The 25,000-nt window shown below is 45.9% G+C and overlaps 1 protein-coding gene across 1 annotated transcript in view; it reads right to left on the minus strand.

Annotated features, from left to right (window-relative positions):
* The window catches only part of ANKRD11 (ankyrin repeat domain containing 11), a gene marked incomplete at its 5' end in the record, with an annotated part of 72,555 nt that extends 51,441 nt beyond the window's left edge, over window positions 1-21,114 (minus strand). The window contains 2 exons of the mRNA XM_082271060.1: window positions 9,985-10,123; window positions 21,094-21,114. Of these exons, the coding sequence (XP_082127186.1) occupies window positions 9,985-10,123; window positions 21,094-21,114 (160 nt within the window). The remainder of the gene's footprint in view (window positions 1-9,984; window positions 10,124-21,093) is intronic.
* Between the last annotated feature and the right edge of the window lie 3,886 nt (window positions 21,115-25,000).

A 25,000-nucleotide genomic window follows, 5' to 3' on the forward strand; every position in this document is an offset into this window, starting at 1 on the left:
TGACCCCTGTATGTCAAGAACAAAAGCTCAGTCCAGGGGAACCGGTCATGCAAGTATTTCAGACCGCCTGGAAAACCGGTTTCACAAGAGATAATAACCGAGTCTATTTAAAGAGATTGCAAACTTTAGAATAAAAAAATAGATAAAAAACCTGAAAGACAAAGCTCATTATGAAATACTTCCTTAGAACGAAGCCCCGCAGTGCTGCCAACTCTCTGGTGACACGGCTGACATGTTCAGCTGTCTAACTTCCAGGTTTGCGTCGTCATGCCATCTGATTGGCTGGAGCTGTGACGTCACTTCCGCACATGCACCCGGGAGCCGCCATTCATGGCGCGGGGCTCTGAAGGAACGGCATGGGCAGCATGCAATGTAGGTGATGTCACTGGCTGCATGCAAAGTAAATATCTCCTAAACAGCACAAGTTTAGGAGGCATTTACAGTACCTATAGGCAGGGCATTTTGTCAGCTGGCACTCCATTCCACCACCTCTGGCTCAGGCCCTCTCCTCCCTCCTCACCACTATCGCTTGTAAACACAAAAGTCCGGCTTCTGTGCTTACAAGTCACAGCTCATCCCCCAGTGGCTCCCACAGATCTGATCTCCTGAGCGGCTCTCACTGAGTGCAGGATGGAGATGCAGGTGCTTCGGGTGCAGTGCGGATGCTGACACACCCACTGAATGATCTTCCTGCCCACTTACAGTGTGCAGGGAAGTACTACAGCTAGCTGGGTGCTTCAGTTTAATACAAAAGACATCTGGAAGATGAAGCTTTTAAAGGGGGGGGGGGGGCAGTGGAGGGGAGTTGCATGCAAAGGTCAGAACTGAAGAGGGGTGGAAGTGAGATGTGGATGGGGAATGCAGTGGTAAGCAATTGTGGAAGAAGGCTGCACTCTGCATACAGTGCTCTGGGACCCCCCACTATCAGTGAAATTTGACTATACCCACCATTTAATGTGGTCTGAAGGGGGGGGGGGGGGTCGTGGTTGAGTTCCTGCACCTATTTCCTGAGGAGAAAAAAAGCCCTGCCTATAGGTAAGCCTAATAGAATCATCAATAGCAGGGGTCTCCAAACTTTTCAAACAAAGGGCCAGTTTGCTGTCCTTCAGACCTTTAGGAGGGCCGGATTGTGACTAGCCGAGGTAGAAAACATCCTGGGCCCATCAGTGAGAATAAATATGGCCTCAGGGTTGGTGGTCAGTAGGAGGAGGAGTAGTGCCCCTATTAGGAGGAGGAATAGTATCCAATCATTGGTGTCAGTGGAAGAAATAGTGCCCCATCATTGGTGTCAATGAGAGGAATAGTGCCTCATATCATTGGGAGTAATAGTGCCCAAGATCCAGATAAAGGCTAGCAAAGGGCCACATCTGGCCCTTGGGCCACAGTTTGGAGACCCCTGATCTATAGGTACAAGTTACAGAGGAACTTACTTACTCTTTTTTTCCCTTCTTTAAAAACGGCAAACTGAAAAGCGTTACAATTTAAATTTTGTTTTTCGATGCAGGTAAATTTGGCGGAGGAAATGGTCTTTTACAGAGACTTAGAAAAGTTGCTTCAGTGACTGCACATGGCACAGCAGCAGACGGAAGTGAAAGGAGGAAGGAAAGCACACAAGCAGCAGCACAGTACAGAGTAGATGGAGCAACACCAATAACAGGCCGGAGTCTGGTACATGAACAGCAAGCAACAATGGATCAATATTTGGGCCTTATGTGAAATCTAATAAGAAATGATTGATGTGCACACAGTCATATCACCTAAAATCATATACAGGGGTATAGAAAAGAATCACAGCCACCCCCCCCCCCTCCCTTTTTAAAAGAATGAAAGAAATGGAGAGAGTTTGTGCTATCCAGCTGTATCTACTCAGCGCAACATCCAAGTGAAAGACGGAACACCATGTCAGAAAAAGAAGACGGAACACCATGTCAGAAAGAAAAAAATAAATTCAACAACAAACACTGAGTTTGAAAAAAGAACTGCAAGTTCAGTTACATTTGATGGTGATTTGTGGACTGCAGTCTTCAAATCCACTGATTTTGGACACTCCACGCCTTCTCCTCCAACCACTCTGTGCTCATTGGTGCACATTCCCCGCCTTCTCCTCCAACCCCTCTGTGCTCATTGGTGCACATTCCCCGCCTTCTCCTCCAACCCCTCTGTGCTCATTGGTGCACATTCCCCGCCTTCTCCTCCAACCCCTCTGTGCTCATTGGTGCACATTCCCCGCCTTCTCCTCCAACCCCTCTGTGCTCATTGGTGCACATTCCCCGCCTTCTCCTCCAACCCCTCTGTGCTCATTGGTGCACATTCCCCGCCTTCTCCTCCAACCCCTCTGTGCTCATTGGTGCACATTCCCCGCCTTCTCCTCCAACCCCTCTGTGCTCATTGGTGCACATTCCCCGCCTTCTCCTCCAACCCCTCTGTGCTCATTGGTGCACATTCCCTGCCTTCTCCTCCAACCCCTCTGTGCTCATTGGTGCACATTCCCCGCCTTCTCCTCCAACCCCTCTGTGCTCATTGGTGCACATTCCCCGCCTTCTCCTCCAACCCCTCTGTGCTCATTGGTGCACATTCCACGCCTTCTCCTCCAACCACTCTGTGCTCATTGGTGCACATTCCCCCCCTTCTCCTCCAACCACTCTGTGCTCATTGGTGCACATTCCCCGCCTTCTCCTCCAACCCCTCTGTGCTCATTGGTGCACATTCCCCGCCTTCTCCTCCAACCACTCTGTGCTCATTGGTGCACATTCCCCCCCTTCTCCTCCAACCACTCTGTGCTCATTGGTGCACATTCCCCGCCTTCTCCTCCAACCCCTCTGTGCTCATTGGTGCACATTCCCCGCCTTCTCCTCCAACCACTCTGTGCTCATTGGTGCACATTCCCCGCCTTCTTCTCCCACCCCTCTGTGCTCATTGGTGCACATTCCCCACCTTCTCCTCCAACCCCTCTGTGCTCATTGGTGCACATTCCCCGCCTTCTCCTCCAACCCCTCTGTGCTCATTGGGGGACATTCCCAGCATTCTCCTCCAACCAATGTGTGCTTATTGCTGTGTGCTTTTGGCTCATTGTCCTGTTGGAAGGTAAACTTTCTTCCCATTGACAATTGTCAGCAGATTTTCCTCAAGATTTTGATGGTATTTTGCCCCAGCCATTTTTCCTTCTATCCTGACAAGTGCTCCAGTCCCTGCCCCAGAACAGGATATTAACCCAGGATATTAACCCCACCATACCAGGATATTACCACCTCAATACTTTACCTGCAGCTCAAAATCTTCTCCCAAACATGGTCACCTCCCAAATCACATTGTCCACCCAGCTAGGGTGACTACAACACCATAAAACACAGGGAAAGCAGGAAGAATGGTGTCACACTATATTGTTATGATTGGCCAAAGCTGCAAAACACCAAAGTCGGGGAAGCTCGTGGCTCAGTGGTTAGCACTTACGCCTGGCAGCACTGGGGGTCACCAGTTCGAAACCAAACCATGGAGTTTGCATGATCTCCCTGTACCTGTGTGGATTTCCGGATACCCTGGTTTCCTCCCACACGCCAAAGACATGCTGGTAGGGTAATAGGCTCCTGTCCAAACTGGCCCCAGTATGTATACATATGAATGTGAGTTAGGGACCCTTAGATTGTAAGCTCTTTGGGGGCGGGGACTGATGTAAATGTACAATATATGTAAAGCACTGCGTAAACTGATGGTGCTATACAAATATCTGAAATAAATAAAAGTCACATCAAGCGGCACTGGAAGTCACAAGACCTTGAGGGGGTCGCAGCAGTGCAAGGCTCAGTTCACACTGCTGTGTCCCACAAAGACTTTAATACAACTTTCATGTGACTGAGGTTTTGCAAATCTGGCCAATCAGAATACAGTGTGTGACATTACTGAACTGACAAAACCCTCTGAAGTTGTAAAACAAATGACTTTTGTGATTTTAACATTGCAGTCTTTGCCAATCATTGCAAGGAAGGTGCAGAAAAGTAGTGCAGGAACAATTTTTTTAGTCGCAGCAATTCATGGGGCATCCATTGAAATAAATGGGTTTTGACTTCTCATAAAACCGTCGCACATTGCAGAAAGTCACATAAAAATTGCAGCAGTGTGAAGTTCGGCCGGTCCTCAGCATCGGATTTGAATCGTTCAAGGTCGCATCGCGATGCAACCATTATTTTCAACACCCCTAATGTGAACCAGAGATGAACAGAGCCAGCTGTCCATTAAATAAAAATGACAGATTATATTGTAGCACCCTCCTAGGTAGGTGGTAGGAAAACGCATTTGGTGGCTCTGTTCTGCTTTTTGGAAGAGCTTAATCTGTTAGTTTGGTCTGTCACGTTTCCATGTGTGATTTATTGGGTCTAAGGGAGTCTCCCCACTGTATCCAATAAGGGAGCTTGTTGGCCAGTGGAGGAAACCTGACCAGTAGCACACCAGGGTTTATGGCTGTCCCAGTGGGCAGGCATTGCCACAATGCATCCTGGGATCGGCAATAAATCTTGAGGGAGCATGTGACAGGCCGTCTTTTGGCGGGGAGCAAAGTCCCAGGAGGAGGTGGACGGCTGTCTCTCCTCCTGTAGGTGTGAGGAAGATGGTTCAGGCGGTCGGCTTAGTGAACCAGGGGTGGAGCTGAGCTGCAGAGGATCCAGAGTGTTGACAAGTGGAGCTGCTGGCAGAGACTGCTGGGAAAAACAGTTATCGTGAGTACCGGGAGATCTGCCTAAGGGTCTGCCTAGGAGAGGGGACCACTGCAGAGAAGTCATGGGATCCAGGAGCCAGCTCACACAAGTAGTGTATCAGTAAAGGGGATGCCGTGTAGACCCTGAAGTTTAGGAGCAAAGGGGGTGCCAGGAAGGGCCCTGAAGTGGTTCAGCAGTACAGTACACCTCAGAAAGCTCACTTATACTTCACAGCGAAGGGCAAAGTGAAGCAGCGGCCTAGCCGTGACTAGCGCTACTCAGCGTTACTCGGCATTTTCAAGTCGCCCAGCCTATTGTGCACAGTTAATAAATATGGTAAATTTGCTGCACTTTGGTCATTGATAATAACATATATAAAAACCAGTATAATCAATACCAGAAACTCTATTAAAGGAAAGCAGCTGACAAAAAGACAAGAGAACTATATCTTCCAATAAAATGGTATGGAATGGTGTCGCGCTAGTCCAAAATACACAAGAAGAAATGCTGATAAACAGGAAAAAAGCAAGTCCCAAGTGTACTGGCAGAGTCCACATAAACTGTAGATATGGAGGGGTGCAAAACAGGAGAGTCCACCACCGAGCAGTATAAGGCTCCATGTACACGGGACGTTGTTAAAATTCCCTTTGAATGCTGGAATTTTTAGGACGTTTGAAACGTCCGTTCGGTCGCGTTTCTATGCGCGTTTAGAACCGTTCCTAGAGGTCAAAAAAATTATTCCCCTTTAAAATGGAAAAACGCGAATGCCAAACGCGGGTTATCGCGTTCGGTCGCGTTTTTGCGTTTGAAACACCGGGAAACACACGTTCGAACGCAAATAATTGCGTTCTAAAAGAAGTCCCTGAACGCAACTGCCCGCAAACGGCCCCGTGTACATGGACAGATAAGATAAAATGTAGATGGGTTCAGGGGCTTCTAAAAAAAAACGCCCAACTGCTCCTAAACGGCCATTTCCAACGTCCCGTGTACATGGAACCTAATAGGATACTCTTACCAACTTGATAGACCCCACAGGGTCAAAACATGCCCAGAGTATATTGAAGACAGTGGCAGGAAAGGACTGATCATATCCAAACACTTCCTCTCGCTGGTGACCAGATTGGGTTCCCCCAAAGTCTCCTTCACACACTCGGGAAATATAAAGAGAAAATCCCCTCATGGTGTAGCATATCAAATAATTTATTGAGACATGAACGAAAAGCAGCTTACATTTAGGTTGTTCAAGATCAGCAAACAACGGTTAAGTTGTGTTGATATCCCACCATCAAAATGGCCGCCGCGTCCCTCGTCTGCGCATGAGTCAAGGCTCCAGCCAATCCAGACGCGTTTCGTCATAGAGTGACATCATCAGGGGTGTGGCTTGGCCCTAGACGCAAGCCAATAAATAGCGGAGGGAGGCGGAACGACTAGACGTACTCCGGAAGTTAACGCCCATCACAGGCGCTACAAACACCGGAAGTCGCTCTTACCTATCTGCAATTGATGGCAACTCCAAAAACAGATAAACAAGAACAATATTGTGCACAGTTGTATAAAGTTGGAGTATTCCACTCATTCCCTTCTCCTAGCCAAGTTCCAAATAAAACCACAAAAACCAAAAGCTACCGGACTGTTTCCTGACTGACCTGACTTGGGAAAATGTCAAACTCATGTTGTTGCCAATGGTAACCCAGGGGAACCCATAACCAGCAGCTCCCAAGGGAGTAGTGCTACATATAAAACCAAAAAGTATATTAATGATCAAATCCAACCAGAGAAATCCGTTTCCAGCATGGACATCCTGTAAACCGTCTCAGACTTGCAGCCATTAAGCCAAATAGTCGTCTTTTTTCCGCCAGGCTGATTAAAGCAACTGGTTAAAAGTTTAGAGCTGAATGAGGAGCAGATCAATAACCTGGCCAGAAAAATCGCACATCCCCCCCCCCCCCCCCCAACGCCGCGCCTCTGCACAAATCCATTACGCTGATTCAATTAAAATGCTCTCCTAAAGATAGAAACGGCTGTAATCGACTTGATAGAATATGGCAGTTAGCAAACTGTCTGTGGTGGAAGCTTTATAATGCCCTTATGGCAGCTTCTCCTCAAACACTTCCCATTACCGAAGAGTTATGGAATCGCCCCGCAGACTGCCACACAAAACGCACATTTACACACAGAAGCACTTCAACACAACAACATCTTCACCACTAAAATCGCTGTCCGTTTTCTTTCATCATTCCAAACCGGCAAAACAGAAAAGCTGAGCCGCTGAAAACAGCGTTCCATAAAGATAATGGCAGGGTGTGCGCACTGAGCGTGTATCCAGAGCAAGGCTGTACTTGTCAGGAGCGGAGGATGGGGATTGTGTATAACACATACAACACCTGCGTCTTATGCAATTCATCTGCAAGCAGCTAAAGAGCAACTCCGGGGAACGAGTGAAATCCCGAAAATGCTTCTCAGGAATTAACCACTTGCTTACCGGGCACATATAACCCCTTCCTGCCCAGGCCAATTGTTCAGCTTTCAGCGCTGTCACACTTTGACAATTGCGCGGTCATGCATCATTGTACCCATATGACATTTTTATAATTTTTCTTACACAAATAGAGATTTTTTTTGGTGGTATTTAATCACCACCGGGGGTTTGGCGGCATTTATTCACCACTGGTTTTTTTTTTTTGCTTAAGCAAAAAGAAAATTTGGAAGAAAAAAAAAAAAAAAAAAAAAAAAAAAAAAAACATTTTTATAACCAATTATGACTTTTTTTCTAACAGGAAATTCTCCGTTGATGGACACTAATGAGGCGGGGTTGGTGGGCACTGATGGGCGGGGCTGGTGGGCACTGATGGGCGGGGCTGGTGGGCACTGATGGGCGGCACTGTTTAGCAGTCCTGGTGGGCACTGGTAGGTGGCACTGATGGGAACAGCGTGGGACCGATGTTCCTCTTACGGAGGCCGGTGATGGTCATTTTTTGTTTTCTCCTTATGCAGTCAGTGTGATGGAAAAAAGAAGAAGCCGATGACTGACTTTACCCCGGACCTGCGCCCCGCCCCTTTACCCGGACCTGCGCCCCGCCCCTTTACCCGGACCTGCGCCCCGCCCCTTTACCCGGACCTGCGCCCCGCCCCTTTACCCAGACCTGCGCCCCGCCCCTTTACCCAGACCTGCGCCCCGCCCCTTTACCCAGACCTGCGCCCCGCCCCTTTACCCAGACCTGCGCCCCGCCCCTTTACCCAGACCTGCGCCCCGCCCCTTTACCCAGACCTGCGCCCCGCCCCTTTACCCAGACCTGCGCCCCGCCCCTTTACCCAGACCTGCGCCCCGCCCCTTTACCCAGACCTGCGCCCCGCCCCTTTACCCGGACCTGCGCATTTTTTTTTTTTTCTTTTTAGTTTTTTGAACAAACATTATTTGAAGTGTCTTCTGCTGTACATAAAGCAATTCTGCACAGGGAGCTACAATAAAATGCAGCATTGCACGCTGCAGTGCAGCTCTGTACTGCCTTGCAATGTGAATGGGACACAGAACTGTTGTGTCTTTGCAGTGACAGGCGTTCTACAATGCAATAAAACCCATCACCGTACAATGTGACTCTGGCCTTAAAGCGGAGCTCCACCCCAAAAAGGGAAGCGATTTTGACGTGATTTTACCTTGCTTACGGTGTGCTTTTTATGAGACACAAAAAAATAAAAAAACGCAACACTGGCGTTCGTGCTGCATTTTCAATTCAATGGGGAGGAGCACTTTGCCAAATTTGCACCAAAAATGTAGCAAACAAGGTTTTTAAAACCGCTTCAAAAAAGGTGGTGATCATAGCCGACAAATTCATATTTTATTTAAATTCATATTAAAAAGTAAAATACACACATATATCATTTATTTTAAAAAACAATTTCCGTGCACCACTAGTAGGAACAGAAGGTCGCAATATAAGAGTCAGGCATAGGGCAGACCACTGCTACCAATGAACCACGGGTGCAACCACTGAGACATGCCAACCAATTTCCCATGTTTAAAGAGTCAAAACAGACAATTCTGATTTGGGCAAATACCGGAGATCACCAGAATCAACCATCTTTTACCGCTCAGGCACCCAATGGAAAACATCCACACCAGCTGCGCTCCGCCTACATTGTGGGATCACTTATTTCAGCACAGACAACCCAGGTTCAACCAAGAATGCCAATAAAGGCAGAGAATAGTTGGAACTACATGGGGGAGGGGCATCTCATTGCGGAATACCCCAATAAATACAAAAAGTAACTTGGTGATCGCATACACATGAGCCAGCCGTCCAGACGGCAGCACTGTGCTGGCCCACCACCACAGGCAGGTCGCAAAACACGCATTGCGCTGGTGAAGGGCGTTGTGGTGTGTTAAAGCCTCACAGCGTTCACCATGAGTAAGGTTTTGGTTTTGAAGAGGCGTACATCAACCATAAAGAATATATCATTAAACATTTGGAGTTCATACCATACAATACTGCAATCAACTGAAGGGACACAAGTTGGAAAACCTAAAAGATATTACACCGAGTGTTCAGACCTCCGATTCCAAAACACAGAGCTAAATTCCAGCACAAAGCCATGCGTTCCTCTACACGTCACACTATACAGGATAACTGGAAAGACCTCAGTCACTAACATGCAATAGGTGTAAAGTGGTTGTAAACCCCCCCCCTATCCCCAGTGAGGTGACAGGCCTCAGGTGACACAGGGATTTAACGCGGCTTTGTTCAGTCCGCAGCCAGCTGGCCAACATGGCGGCCAGTCGCTCGCATCTCCCGGTGGGATGGGAGACCCGGGCGAGCCCCTCCCCTCCTGCTTCTTGTAATGACAATTGAGTGGCCGCTCAGCTGCATCGATTGTTATTACAAGAAAGCCGACCGTCGGCTCTAAAATAAAACGGTATCGGGGGTGACACCTAACTGCAGGCATCACTCCGGTACAAACACTTGAAGCAATATCCGTCATATCAGCAAATTTGTGGCGGATACTTAAAAAAAAAAAAAAAAAGTAAATATTGGCCTCTAATAATTGGTCCCACCAATAATTGGTCAATCCCTACACTTAGGAGACAGAATACACTATAGAGGGATACACTTTGTTCATATTTCAGGTCTGAGGTTTACAACCACTTAAAAGAATTTTGCCATCTGTGATGTACGATTGTTTCCACGGGTAAATGAACTAGCAAGATAACATTCTCAGAACCCGGAAAGGGAGGTTCTGCTGGGAGGCACCAAATCTGAATCTCCGCCCACAAAGCGGCAGGCATCGGACTGATTCTTACCGGTATCAGAATCTTTTTGATCTCCATTGGTTCCGACTGAGAAAGGCAATTTTCTTTTGGTAGTTTTTTCTTTCACTTCTTTCCCTCCATCACTTCGATCCAACTTTGGAGTTTTGTTTAGGGAAACTTTATCTTTATCCTGGGGAGGGCAAGAAAAAAAAAAAAAAATTGTCAAGTCACTGCACACAAAGTAGTAAAATAACTTCATGAAGGCTGCATTCTATGGGATTCTAAAGGCCATTTCTTGGAATTGTAACCCCAAAAATAACAGGTTAAAGGTTGTACACCGCTATAAGAATGAGAAAAAAAAAAAAAAAACTGGGCCCCTCCTGCAGGTTTAAGTCATAATTTACTAATCTGCACCACCTACTAGCACATTATGAGAGACTTTCATGCAAAAAGAGAAAACTGGTGTAATGATATGAACTAACCTTGCAGTCCAGGGATGGAGGAAAGGGGTGTAATAATGATATGAACCCTGCAGTCCAGGGATGGAGGAACCGGGTGTAATATGGACTAACCTTGCAGTCCAGGGGGTAGAGGAACCGAGTGTAATGATTAGGCTTGTGACGGTATCAGATTTTCATGCTGCGATTGATTAAGGTTTTGCCACGGTATACGGTATTATCACGGTATTCTATTATTAAATTTAAATTACTAAATTTCCAACTCACTTCAATTTCATTGCTGAATTTAGGGGCTTTGGTTCACTTATGCACATTATTAGTCAGTCAGTACAGACTCTGTAAACCAGGCCTAAAATAGGTCATCAAGCAGTGTCTGGCCTAACTGGTGATAACTGGTCTTGGCTCTCGGCTCCGATCCGATGGCCTGGTCATTAAGAGGGCAAATCCTTGTGGTCAAGAAGTGGTTAAACCTGAAGGAGGTGTTTATAAATTACTTTACTATTGCTTTAGGCCCGGTTCACATGTATGCGGGTTGGCGGTTCACATGTATGCGGGTTGGCGGTTCACATGTATGCGGGTTGGTGGTTCACATGTATGCGGGTTGGCGGCCCACATTTGCACAGGCATAGCAGCCCATTGATTTGAACGGGCTGCTATGCCCTCATTTTCCGCAGAAAAAAGGTGCATGCAGCATTTTTTTAAAATACAGTGGCCTTGAAATCCATCCTGCTTTTGCACCATACGACTAACCTGCAGTTCTGGCAAGCTTTCTGCATTTTTTGTATACGTGGGCACAGCATTTAAAAACAGTTTGCGTGTGCAGCAACGGCAGGTAAGTCGCATGGTGCAAAAGAAGGATGGATTTCATGGCCACTGCATTTTTTTAAATTCTGCATGCACCTTTTTTCAGCTGAAAACGCAGGCATAGCAGTTCAAGCCCATTCACATCAATGGGCTGCTATGCCTGTGCAAATGTGGGCCCCCAACCCGCATACATGTGAACTGCCAACCCGCATACATGTGAACCACCAACCCGCATACATGTGAACCAGGCCTAAAGCAGTAGTAAAGTCATTAATAGATAAAAACACCGGTCCTCCTGCAGGTTTAACCACTTCTGGATCGCAAGGATTTGCCCCTTTAAAGACCAGGCCATCGGATCAGAGCGTCAGGACCAGTCATCACCAGGTAGGCCAGACACTGCTTGATGGCTATATAATAATGTAGTGAGTGTGTGTGTGTGTGTGTGTGTGTGTGTGTGTGTGTGTGTGTGTGTTATATATATATATATATTAGAGCTGCACGATTCTGGCCAAAATGAGAATCACGATTTTTTAGCTTGGAATAAAGATCACGATTCTCTGTGTAACAAAAAAAAAAAAAATTGGGATAACTTTACTGTTAAGCTTTTTTTTTTTTATTCATTAAAGTCTATTAATTGCGTTTGAAAGACTGCTGCGCAAATACAGTGTGACAAAATATTACAACAATCGCCATTTTTTTCTGTAGGGTCTCTGCTAAAAAAAATATATAAAATGTTTGGGGGTTCTGAATACTTTTCTAGCAAAAAAAAACTGATTTTAACTTGCAAGTGTCAGAAAAAGGTCCAGTCTTTAAGAGGTTAAATTTCCTTTCTCCCTGGCAGAGGGAAGGAAAAGATACAATGTAATCATTTTGTTTATAGTTACTGGGAGAGCTGTGTGAGTGAATGAGTCATCCAGCTCACTGAAATGTATCAATTCACAAGTCAGACCCAGGAGCAGAGAAACTCGGTATTTTAAAAATGCCACAATAACAATACCGTGGCTATGCAATACCGCGATATATCGAATTACCGAAAACCGGCATATGTCTAGTAATGATATGACCTAACCTTGCAGTCCAGGGGGTGGAGGAACCAGGTGTAATGATATGACCTAACCTTGCAGTCCAGGGGTGGAGGAAAGGGGTGTAATAATGATATGAACCTTGCAGTCCAGGGGGTGGAGGAACTGGGTGTAATGATATGAACTAACCTTGCAGTGCAGGGGGGTTGAGGAACTGGGTGAAATAATATGACCTAGCCTTGCAGTGGGGGTAGAGGAACCGAGTGTAACCTCTTCCTCACACTCTGTGACCTGAAGTCTCTCCACTAACACATTCTTATGGTCAGTCGCACGATGACAATGTCAGGTCAAAATGCAGGACCAATAGCCCTGCATTGTATGTGACAGAGAAGGACCGCCCACAACCAAAAGTGCCCATACGAGTGCAGGTGGTATTGCGCTCCACACGTGTAGACATTTGGTCATTGACCAATCACAAGCAATCTAAGCGGTCCTCGAAGCCCTTCTGCATGGGCACTGACTGTGCATCAACCACAGGAGACAAGTATACCAGGGACAGGGGGTGTGTGTGTGTGGGAGAGAGAGGGGGGGGGGGTGACACTGGGGCGGCTAAGGTGTTCATCTTTTTGATGTCAGAAAAAAAAAAGTAGAAAACTTAAAATCCTGATCTCAGAAGGCTTCTAAATCTGCTTTACAGAAAGTTATAGTTGTTCCTGAACCAAGTACACACACACTAAGATTTTTTTTTTTTTTTTTTTGTAGAACTACACTACACACCTGGGCACCACAAACCAAAACCACCAATTCTATTTTATTATTTAAAGTAACCCCCCCCCCCCCAAAAAAAAATAAAATAAAAAATCCATTCATTCATGTCTCCATGCTTTAGTTGAGAAATCACTTTCAAAAATGCCCCACTGGCATTTACAGCCACTGCCATCTTGAGTAAGGGCAAATGGTTCATCGTGTAGCATTTACTTCCTAAAATCTATCTGCCCTTAGTTCAGGAGGAGCTTTCTCAGCTAAGCACACCCTTCTGTCTGCATGCCTGAAGACTCTTGGGATGTACAATATAATTTGCCTAGGGATGAAAACCAGGAAGTTACTGAAAATATAATCTATTTACTAATGCTAGCAGCATAAGGTTAAAATGTGTCACTATTGATTGTGTGTGAAGTTCCACTGTAAATGTTAAACTTCCGGGTGAAAATTGGAAGAAAAAAAAATCACCTATAAAGCAAATTAATCCAGCAATGACTTCACACAGTTGTAGGTCTTCTCAATAAGTGGCCAGTTGTAAGAATTCAGGCACAGACAATGGCCTTCTCTATTAATAGACAAACAGGAACCATATTGTCCCCAGAACGGCACAAAGTCTCTGCCCAAGAGAAAAGCAGGAAGTTGGATAAAGGAACTGCTGAGAAGAGAATAGTAAATGCATCAGATATCTACAATTTCATGCAACAAAAGTTATTGCTTCATAGAAGCGGAACAGAAAGTGGATTTCTGTAGACAATCTGGTATTTAACACTCAATTACTGATTTGCTGCAAACTCCGATCGTAGAACTCCTCTACAAGTCACATTCCCGGCTTTACAATGGGATGTTCACATTGTGGGGGGGGGGGCACATCACATGACTTCATTACTGCTTGGCTTAACGTGGAACTTAACGTGGAGCCACGTAACGTCACTTCCGGCCAGGCTTCCTGGTCTCGGTGGAACGCACGCCAACAGTGGCGTTTCCTGCTTTGTAACATCGCTATCTTACATGCTTAATCTTGTAAGTATTATCCAAAGTGTGGGGGAATAAATATATTTATTGAACATACTACACTATACCGGGAAAACGCCATCTTTATCCCAACGGAGCGATCCTAACTTGGATGAAAACTTGGGAGCACGGACGTTGCAGTCCCACGACTATACCCAAATACGCTGAGCCATCCATATTGTGGTGAGTAGGGGACCCGGAGGGTCACTCATGTGGACACTTAGCACACCTGGATGGATATGCATTTGAGCACTTTACCCACTTGCACTGAAGAAATAAGGATTTGCACTTGAGCACTTTTTCTGAATTTATTGAGACTATATTTTATATTAAACGTTCATTGTTTTATATATAACATATATGGTCCTTTATATATTGATTTTATATATTTTCTCATTGATTCACCTTTGTTGCTATAATATTAGTTGCTAGCGCTGTTTTAATCAAATTTCATACATTTTACCAACATTTGTTTTGGATGCACAGCAGCTGCACTTTATACGATACACCCAATAGTCACTACCACTAATCCATTGTTTGTGTTGAGCGCTGTTTTAAGTTAGTTTGCATATATTAACGTGGAACTTCACTCGTTCAAGATTGATTTTTAATCGTTATTACTTTTATCAGCCCTCAAAATTTCTATTCGCCTGTGCGCATTTGGCGAGTGGAAATAAGCTGAAGGCGAGTGTGGAGCAGGGGTGAACTGGGCAAGGGGGGGCAGGGTGGAAAAAGCCCCATGGGCCACTTAGATGCCCTGTAAAAAAAGTAAATAAAATAAGGCTGCACTGCTTCTGCCAGACGCGATCAGTCAGGAAACTGCTCTGGCCGGCTCCCCTCCTCACCACAGAGCGAGGATCTCATGCTGTGATCCAACTTGGATCTGAAACGCAGGCCTCGGGCAAGCAAAGTTCCACCTCCTGGACCGGCTCCTATGTTAGACCGCACACTGGTCCAATGCCAGGAAATTGAATCAATGTGCTATTAATCCTATGAGTTGATCCAGGAGGCGGGACAGCGGCCGACATTTCAGATCCAATCTGTGTCACAGCAGGAGATCCTTGGTCTGAACCGGCAGGCCCTCCTCCTGACTCCTCCCTGTGATCCCCGTGCAGTGAGTGGCTGCGCTTATGGGCACTGATATGCTTCTGTTAATTTTGTTAAAGTTAATATTTTATTTTTTTTTAACTTAAAAAGGAAGTCTTATTTTACAATTGTAGCTATAGATAAGCCTATAGTAAGGCTTACCTGTAGGAACTGTGAAAATATCCTAAGTCGCAGTTTAAGAGATGTTCAGAGTGCATGCAGGTGATGAAATCATTGCCGAATTCGCTCTGAAGGTCCCTTGTGACAGTAATGGGCAGTGACAGGTACTCTTTATGGAGGGATCGGGGGGGAATGTGACCGTAATAGCAGTGACAGGTACTCTTTATGGAGGGATCGGGGGGTATGTGACAGTAATAGGCAGTGACAGGTACTCTTTATGGAGGGATCGGGGGGTATGTGACAGTAATAGGAGTGACAGGTACTCTTTATGGAGGGATCGGGGGGAATGTGACAGTAATAGGCAGTGACAGGTACTCTTTATGGAGGGATCGGGGGGTATGTGACAGTAATAGGAGTGACAGGTACTCTTTATGGAGGGATCGGGGGGAATGTGACAGTAATAGCAGTGACAGGTACTCTTTATGGAGGGATCGGGGGGAATGTGACATAATAGGAGTGACAGGTACTCTTTATGGAGGGATCGGAGGAATGTGACAGTAATAGGCAGTGACAGGTACTCTTTATGGAGGGATTGGGAGGAATGTGACAGTAATAGGCAGTGACAGGTACTCTTTATGGAGGGATCGGGGGGAATGCGACAGTCATGGGAGTGACAGGTACTCTTTATGGAGGGATCGGGGGGAATGTGACAGTAATAGGAGTGACAGGTACTCTTTATGGAGGGATCGGGAGGGAATGTGACAGTAATAGCAGTGACAGGTACTCCTCTGATCCCTCCATAAAGAGTACCTGTCACTGCTATTACTGTCACATTCCTCTGATCCCTCCATAAAGAATGTGACAGTAATAGGCAGTGACAGGTACTCTTTATGGAGGGATCGGGGGAATGTGACAGTAATAGGCAGTGACAGGTACTCTTTATGGAGGGATCGGGAGGAATATGACAATAAAGGCAGTGACAGGTACTCTTTATGGAGGGATCGGGGGGGAATGTGACAGTAATAGGCAGTGACAGGTACTCTTTATGGAGGGATCGGGAGGAATGTGACAGTAATAGGAGTGACAGGTACTCTTTATGGAGGGAATGTGACAGTAATAGCAGTGACAGGTACTCTTTATGGAGGGATCGGGGGGAATGTGACAGTAATAGGCAGTGACAGGTACTCTTTATGGAGGGATCGGGAGGAATATGACAATAAAGGCAGTGACAGGTACTCTTTATGGAGGGATCGGGAGGAATGTGACAGTAATAGGAATGACAGGTACTCTTTATGGAGGGATCGGAGGAATGTGACAGTAATAGGCAGTGACAGGTACTCTTTATGGAGGGATCAGGGGGAATGTGACAGTAATAGGAGTGACAGGTACTCTTTATGGAGGGATCGGGGGGAATGTGACAGTAATAGGAGTGACATGTACTCTTTATGGAGGGATCGGGGGGGAATGTGACAGTAAGGCAGTGACAGGTACTCTATGGAGGGATCGGGGGGAATGTGACAGTAATGGGCAGTAACAGGTACTCTTATGGAGGGATCTGGGGTCTATAAGACCCCAAATCACTCCTTTACACTTAAAAGCATTCAAAAGGCCACGTTTGGCTGTTTTGAATGCGGTCTTTTTTTTAAAAAAAATCTGGTGCCTTTAAGGTTTCAGTACCCGGGAGTGATAGGACATCTCTTCCAGGTTTTTACATCGAAGATCCGATCAGAGCCGAATGCAGCTTTGTTCGGGTCTTCGGCCAGCCAGCAGACGTGCCGGGTGGTCGCTCGGGTCTTCCGGTGAGAAGTGAGACCCGGGCAAGCCGCAGAAAGTGGGGGACCCCTCCCGCTCCTTGCAATTACAAAAGGAAAAACAAACACGGTACCGGGGTGATTCCTCTAGCTGTAGGCATCACTCTGGTACAACCACTTAAAGCAATATCAGTCATGTTGGCAAGTTTGTGGCCGATACGGATACTTAAAAAAAAAAAAAAGTGAATAATATCGGCCCCACCGATAATCAGTCGATCCCCATTAAGAACACATCTTTCCCAGACTAGACAAAGTAAAACTTATTACATAACGGACACCATGAAAGGCCAGCTTATGGCTCTGCCGGACCATCAGTCTTGCTTCACTCACAGCAAAGCCAATGCCACAGCCCTGGTGGCATCGCCGGGCCACAGCGGGAGATTGGACACCTTATGGTTACCACAAAACATCTTACAAGCCATCAGTGTTATGTAACAGGATTGTCAGAATAGCAAAGTGAATGCAAACATAGGAATACCCTCCTGGACTGGATCGCCATAGAAAATGCCACTGCCATTGTGAAGGTACCAGTCCTTGCACCATTACCCTTCACTACAAAGTCAATCACAGGTACCCAGATAAGGTGTCTTGGCATGAGGCTCTTGAAATGCTAAACCCAGAACAGTGACCAGCCTGTGAGACCCTCACATCAAACACACGTCAGTAATAGAAGCTTCAATATTTATATCCTGACAAGTTTCCATTAAGACAACCACAAAGACTGCTGCTGGATCTTTGCAATTTCAACAAAGGCCCTGCGATGATCAGGCCGTCTACAGGAAACCTTCCAACTCAGACATCCTAACCTACTGCTATTGGTCCACAGGGATAAGCATAGCACTTATGGTGTCTGCTGAATATAGGCATCTATTCCAGTGTGCACTTCTATGCCCCAACCTGGAAAAAAAATGCCATAAGCTTGGAATTAAATATACATACTAGCATATAACTTTGCAGGTTTAAAAAAAAAAAAAAAACCACTACCGCTCTAATGGAGGCTTCAACTTCACACCTTCAGAGCTCTTTGCCAGCACCTTGCCGGAAAGTAAAATCGCGCGGCTCTGGCCACTCACAGCGCCGGAGGTGCCGAACACGGAAGATACGCAGAGGCAACATGACAGCTCCCTCAGCGGTGTCAGGGCGACCGTGTCAGGGCTTCCATTTAAGGCATTTCATAATGAACTAGTATGCAATGCATACTAGCGCATTATGCCTTTCTCCTGCAGGGTTTTTTTTTTTTTTTGCTTATGAGGATATACCGCTTTAATGCTATATTGGTACACAAGGGAGCTGGAATTTAGACAAAAAAAAAAAAAAAGTGAACTTCGCCTTTAAGACCAAACGCAAGTCCTTTAGAGCAGCCTTTTTCCACCAGTGTGCCCAGGAACCCTGGGGTGCCTTGGCAATATAGCTAAAAATTGCCCAAAAATTGGTTATAAGCTGGCATGTGGATGAAGGCTGCCTTTTTAGTTACACCAAGTCACAGGTTTTCATTGGGCACCATTACAACCTTCTTGCTGTCAGCTTCCTAACGACCAATGGCGTCATCAGTTGATAAAGAGGATGTCAGTCGCCTGCACAGCATCCTTGTTTGACCTTTCCCTACCCCTCTCCATCAGCATTGGGGTCACATCAGCTGAGTGGAGAAAAACTGAGGGAGGAGAAAAACACTGGAGTACTGGTCAAAACCAGTGTGCAAAAATATATTTGTTTGGAAGAATAAATCCCCTCTAACCTTGGGTGTCCTGCTTAGACTTGTGGATGTTGCTGCATTATGGAAAACTATTAGAATAGCTTAAATTTTAGAATCGAGACGGTCTATAATTTTTAAAGGGTGCCTCGAGATTGTACATATTTTTTTTTTAAAAAAAGGTGCCTTGACTGAAAAAAGGTTGAGAAACACTGCTTTAGAGAAAAGCCCAGACACAATTATTTCTTCTAAGTGCTCCTTCCTACCAACATAAGAAATGTTCACTTTTGAGTTCAGCTCCACTTTGAAACCCATCATAAAAGAAAAGAAGTCTGCATAGCTGCCTAGCGAATGTGACGTTGGCCCATATGTGAAGGAAAAAAAAGCTTTCCTGGAAAAATCACAGTAAATCTATTTTATTAGTATCCACTCTAATTTATACAGGAGGAATGCTTGTCAAAGTTCACAAAGTCAGCATCTCATTCCAACATCCAGCAGTTCTTCCCGGGAGCGCTCACCTGCAAATCACCCGCTGAGCACAAAAGACGGAACGTGTGATCAGCAGTCACCAGGCATCAGTGCCCAGGAGTGGTCATCTGTATTCAGTCCATTCCATAAAGAAAGCACAGAATGAGAAGCACCACCCAATAGCCAATCAAAGGCTGTTAATTTTACACCACGCAAAGAGCATGGATGGGTCTGCAGATCCAAACAGTAAGACTGTACAAGGATTCAAATTTATGGATAGCCAAAACTACATGACTTCGGGTTGAGTAGTAAAGGTTTAAAACCCCTGCTAGTTATTTTTTGTTACCTGTGTACTATTGCGGAAATTTCCCCTAACTTCCTGTTTTAAAGATACAACAGAAGTTAAGGCTCGGATCACACTGCCGCGACCTCTAAGTCGCCTCATAAGGGACAACTTCTAGCGCGACTTGTGAATTTTTTTTTACGCGACTTATATGATAGACGACTTTATATTTGGCCAATCAGACAATGTGTTGTGACCTAATTTCCCTTTCCCGTTTTTTTGCTGCCATTTATCGGGCATTTTTTGGGCGTCTTTGGAGGCAGGCATGTCTTTTTTGGATTTAGTGTCTGGGGGGGGGGGGGGTCTAAAAAGTGTACCTGTGAAGTTTCAGCTCTGTAGCATGTCCAGAACCAGAAAAAAAAAAAGAGCATTTTTCTTATAATTTTTATATGCACATGAATACGGCTTCTCTCCACCTGGCCGTTTTTCTTGCTGGCATTTATCGGGCATTTTTGGAGGCAGGCATGACTTTTTGGATTTAGTGTCTGGGGGGTCTAAAAAGTGTCCCTGTGAAGTTCCAGCTCTGTAGCATGGCCAGAACCAGAAAAAAATATTTCTTATAATTATTAATACAGCAGTGCGGCGGCTTCTCTACACCTTGCATTTTTTTTTGCTGTCATTTATCGGGCATTTTTTGGGCGTCTCCAAAGACGCCCAAACATGGATACACCAGATCCCAGCTCCAACACGGATATAGGTAAAAACCAAAGAGGAACAAACAGTGTAATACTGCTAAAATCAATTAAAAAGACATAGCCGATACACTTACAGAACGTCCACAGGTATTATTGCATATCAGGGATATATAGCCGGGCTGACTGTAGTCCTCAACGCATTTCAGCAGAAATGCCTTTATCAAAAGATAGTACAGGACCCTTTTCTGAAGTCAGAGCGACTTCAGTAGTGCCAATTAAGACGGCACTGTATGATTAACATTGCTTTTGTTATGTCAAGCAACTTGGGGCGATTTGAGGGCACACAAGTCGCCTCACAAGTCGCGCTAGTGTGAATGGGCTCTAAAGTTAAAGTGTTATTAAATACAGGACTAACGAAACTTCGACGGCCGAAACATATTGGCCAAAAACTGTGTTTTCAGCATTTTGCTGATAGAGGAAAAGGTGCCAAAAAAGCATGCGATTTTACTGAGCTTATGGTGTGTAAGGTCATGTGACTCAAACTGCATCAAAAAAGAAACATGTGTTAGTGATGCGTTTTCATGAAATGCATTTTTGGTGCAGTTTTTTTTTTTTTTAAACTGCCCAAAAATGCTGAAAGATTTTTAACACAACGGAAGCGCAATGGACCACTGACCTACATAGAACTTTTTCTTGATTTTATGTGCTAAAAAGGTGCCAATAATGGCCGACAATTTCATATTCATTTAAAATTCACGATATTAAAGCAGTGTTTGGGGGAGGGTTCTATCAGTACCTTTTTCTCATTCAGCCGGGTACTGCACTGTAGGGGGAAGCAGAGAGCACAGCACACTCCTCCTGCCTTTACTTTCACTTTTGAAGCCGACGGAGGCGGAGCTCCCTCGCAGTGCCGATGTACAGTTCAGCAGGGGTCGGGAGATCGGGCTCACCTGACAGCCCTTCTCTCCCATGATTCCGCGGCAGACCTCTGGCGGCACACTGGTTGAGAACGGCTGTATTAAAGTGATTGTAAAGCGTTTTTTTTTTTCCATCTTAAAACAATCATGTTATATTTTCCTCTGTGCAGTTGGTTTTGCACAGAGCAGCCCGAATCCTCCTCCTCCCAGGTCCCTCACTCCTGTAGAGTGCCCCCACAGCGAGCAGCTTGCTATGGAGGCACCTGAGCTCAGTCACAGCTTCCTGTGTCCATTCATACACACAGCCCTGTTTCTGCCCCACCCCCTCTCTCTTGATTGGCTTACTGACAGCAGCAGGAGCCAATGTCACCACTGCTGTGTGTCTCAGCCAATCAGTAGAGTCCAAGGCGGCTGAGAAATTCATGGACATCGCTGGGGTAAGATGGGGCTCCGATATGGAGGGGTGCTGGAAGATGGGGCTCCGATATGGAGGGGTGCTGGAAGATGGGGCTCCGATATGGAGGGGTGCTGGAAGATGGGGCTCCGATATGGAGGGGTGCTGGAAGATGGGGCTCCGATATGGAGGGGTGCTGGAAGATGGGGCTCCGATATGGAGGGGTGCTGGAAGATGGGGCTCCGATATGGAGGGGTGCTGGAAGATGGGGCTCCGATATGGAGGGGTGCTGGAAGATGGGGCTCCGATATGGAGGGGTGCTGGAAGATGGGGCTCCGATATGGAGGGGTGCTGGAAGATGGGGCTCCGATATGGAGGGGTGCTGGAAGATGGGGCTCCGATATGGAGGGGTGCTGGAAGATGGGGCTCCGATATGGAGGGTGGCTGCTGCACACAGGTGTGGTATTCTTTATGCATAGAATGCATTAAAATAAAACCTTATCACGTATTTCTATGTGATCCCGCACTTCCTCCTGCAGGAGGCGTGCATGCCGCTTTCGGCTGGGAATATTTACAACAGAAGCCGATCTGCAGGTCCCAGGCACTCCATGTCCGCCGGCACCCACCGATCATCGGTATACACAGGATGAAGATCTGGCTATGTAAACATGGCAGGTTGTCATCCTGAGAGGGAAGGGATGAATTCTGCGTTCCTGCAAAGCAGAGACTAGAATCCATCCCTTCCCTTAGTAAAAGCAGCACATACAGTAAACACTGGCTAGGCACAAATTTAACTATTGATTGTCCTAAATTTTTAACTCCTTCCCAGCCAGTGTCATTAGTACAGTGACAGAGCACATTTTTAGCACTGATTACTGTTAGTGTCACTGGTTCCCTCAAAGTGTCCGACTGCCGGCCACAATATTTCAGTCCCGCTATAAGTCACTGATCGCCATTACTAGTATAAAAAATAAATACAAATTCCAGTATATATATCCCAGCTTGTAGACGCTAAACCATTCATGTAAATCAATCAATATACACTTTGTTTTTATCCCAAAAACGTTGCATAATACATATTGGCATACATTTTTGAAGAAATTTGATTTTTAATTTTTAATTGATGTTTTATCTAAAGTAAAAAAATTTTTTAAAAATGGTCAGCTTTTTTGTTAATAGTGCAAAAACTCAGCTGAGTATGGGGGAGGGGGGGGGGAAATCGCTGCACACAGGTTTTTCAGAATGCATAAAGGTAAAAAACCTTAAGCCTTTAAAGGCAATTTAAAGTAATAGGGGAGGGGGGGGGGGGGGAACCCACACAACCTGTTTGCCCTACCTGCTCTGAAATGGTTTTGCAGAGCAGCCCAGATCCTCCTCTTGCTAAGTGCCCGCCCCCACAGCTAACCGCTTGCTATGGGGACACCTGAGCCGAGCCACTGCTGTGTGTCCACTCACCCCCCCCCCCCCCCCCGCTTCAATGGCTCACAGAGCAGCTGCTCCCCCCCCCCTCTCATTGGCTCACAGAGCAGCTGCTATCCCCCCCCCCCCCCATCATCGGCTCACTGAGAGCAGTGGGTGCCTGCCAATGAAGCCTGCTGCTGTTTCAGGCAATAAGGAGGGAGACTCCCGGACAACATCACTGGACCTAGATTGGCTCAAGTATTGTGGGGGGGGGGGGGGGGGGGGGGAATTGAGGCTGCTGCACATAGGCGGCTTATCTTAATGCATAGAATGTACCTTTTGCCTTTACAACCACTTTAGGCATCAAAGCACAATTATTAAATAGGTATGAAAGACCAAGTACATCTAATCACACACACAGAAATTCAGTACTGAAATGGAACAAGGAAAGCAGAGTCAGACCCCCAGTAAAAAGAGTGGAGGAAGAAGTTAGGACCCCACGTTTCAGGGGTGCAGGAACCCCTTTTCTCAAACTCTTGCATTCATTTCTTCCTCCTCCCCTCCCTTTTCCAGGGTCTGGCTCCGCTTTCCTTCTCATCTCATTGCATTGAATTCCTCTATTGATGATCAGCAGCGGTTATATGAGGAAGTGGCGCTCAGAAATGTAGATGCATTTTTTTTTTTTTGGTTATAGACTGGAAACCGTGAACCCCCCCCCCCCCATGCTGTAATCTTTGATGACATGCATGTATATTTCTACCTATATTTTTGCTTAAAATGCTTAAAACTCTCATTGCAAAAGCATTACATGGTGTGTTTACCCACCATGAACTTCCCCCCCTGAAAGAAGAACCAGCCAGGGAGCTCATAAAATACATTGCTGGAGAATTAGGAGGTGCAAACCTGAAGCAATTAATCACTTATTAGGTGATAAAAATGTAAAGAAACAATAAGTCCAATGCAGTGCATAGAACATGTACAGTGCAGTGAAAAAGTATTACTTCCTTTTTTGTTTTGCTTATTTGTCAAACTTAAGATCAAACAAATGTTATTACACAGATAACCCGAGAAAATACAAAATGCAGTTTTTAAATGACGAAGCCATTTATTTAGGCAAAAAAGCTGTCCAAACTTGCCTGGCCCTATGTGAAAAAGTAACTGCCCCCTCCTGTAAAACCTAAATAGAAACTAATTGAAGCATGCTAAAAGACAAGCAACAAATCATGCCACAACCTAAAGAAATTCAAGAACAGATGAGAAACAAAGTACCTAATTAACATGCATCTATCTGGAAAGGGTTACAAAGCCACTTCTAAGGCTTTAGGAGTCCAGCCAACCACGGTGATCACCATTATCCACAAATGGAGAAAATGTAGAACAGTGGTGAACCTCCCAGGGGTGGCCGGCCAAAATGACTTCTCACATTTGCCAAAAAATATTTGGATTATCCAAGACTTTTGGGCAAATATTCTGTGGCGTGATGAGACAAAAGTTGAACATTTTGGAAGGCGTGTGTCAACGCAAGGCCGCACCAACGCAAGGCCAAAGGCTAGAGTTGGCAAAGTTCTCCCCCGACGGCAAAGTTACTACAGTGGGTAGGACTGGGAATACATCTGATCTGCATCATAATTGTGACACACTAAAGCCCCCCCCCCCCACACACACACTAGTTTTTTGTTTAACCCAGCAGGGCACAACAAAAAAGCCTGACCGCTCACGAGGAGCAGTTATATTTACCAACATTAATACAGCGATCTCCGGAGCGGTTCTATTGTATCGTGTCCTCCCCCCAGAACACTCCGTCAGCGCTCTCAGCAATGGCTGATTGGGAACTGGTTCAAAGATCTTTTCTGGTTATGGCCCTTTGACAAAAGCCAGCCAAATGGCCAGCTTTCGTCAGAAGGAGTCCGGTACACAAGGGCCGCATGTCATCGGGCAAAACCAGCCAATGCCCCCCAACATTTGGCCCATGTGTACTAGGCTTAAGGATTGTAAAACAGAAAAATCTATTTTAACCCCTTCCCGCCTAGCCTATTGTAATATGATGGCCAGGCTGGAACCCAATTATCCTGGAAGAGGTGGATGGAAGAATCTTCTCTGCTGTGCCATTGTATTCTGACCGCGTGGAGGACTCCCATCAAAGAA

This window comes from Pelophylax lessonae (assembly GCF_965119305.1).
Source record: "Pelophylax lessonae genome assembly, chromosome: 10".
Classification (NCBI taxonomy): domain Eukaryota; kingdom Metazoa; phylum Chordata; class Amphibia; order Anura; family Ranidae; genus Pelophylax; species Pelophylax lessonae.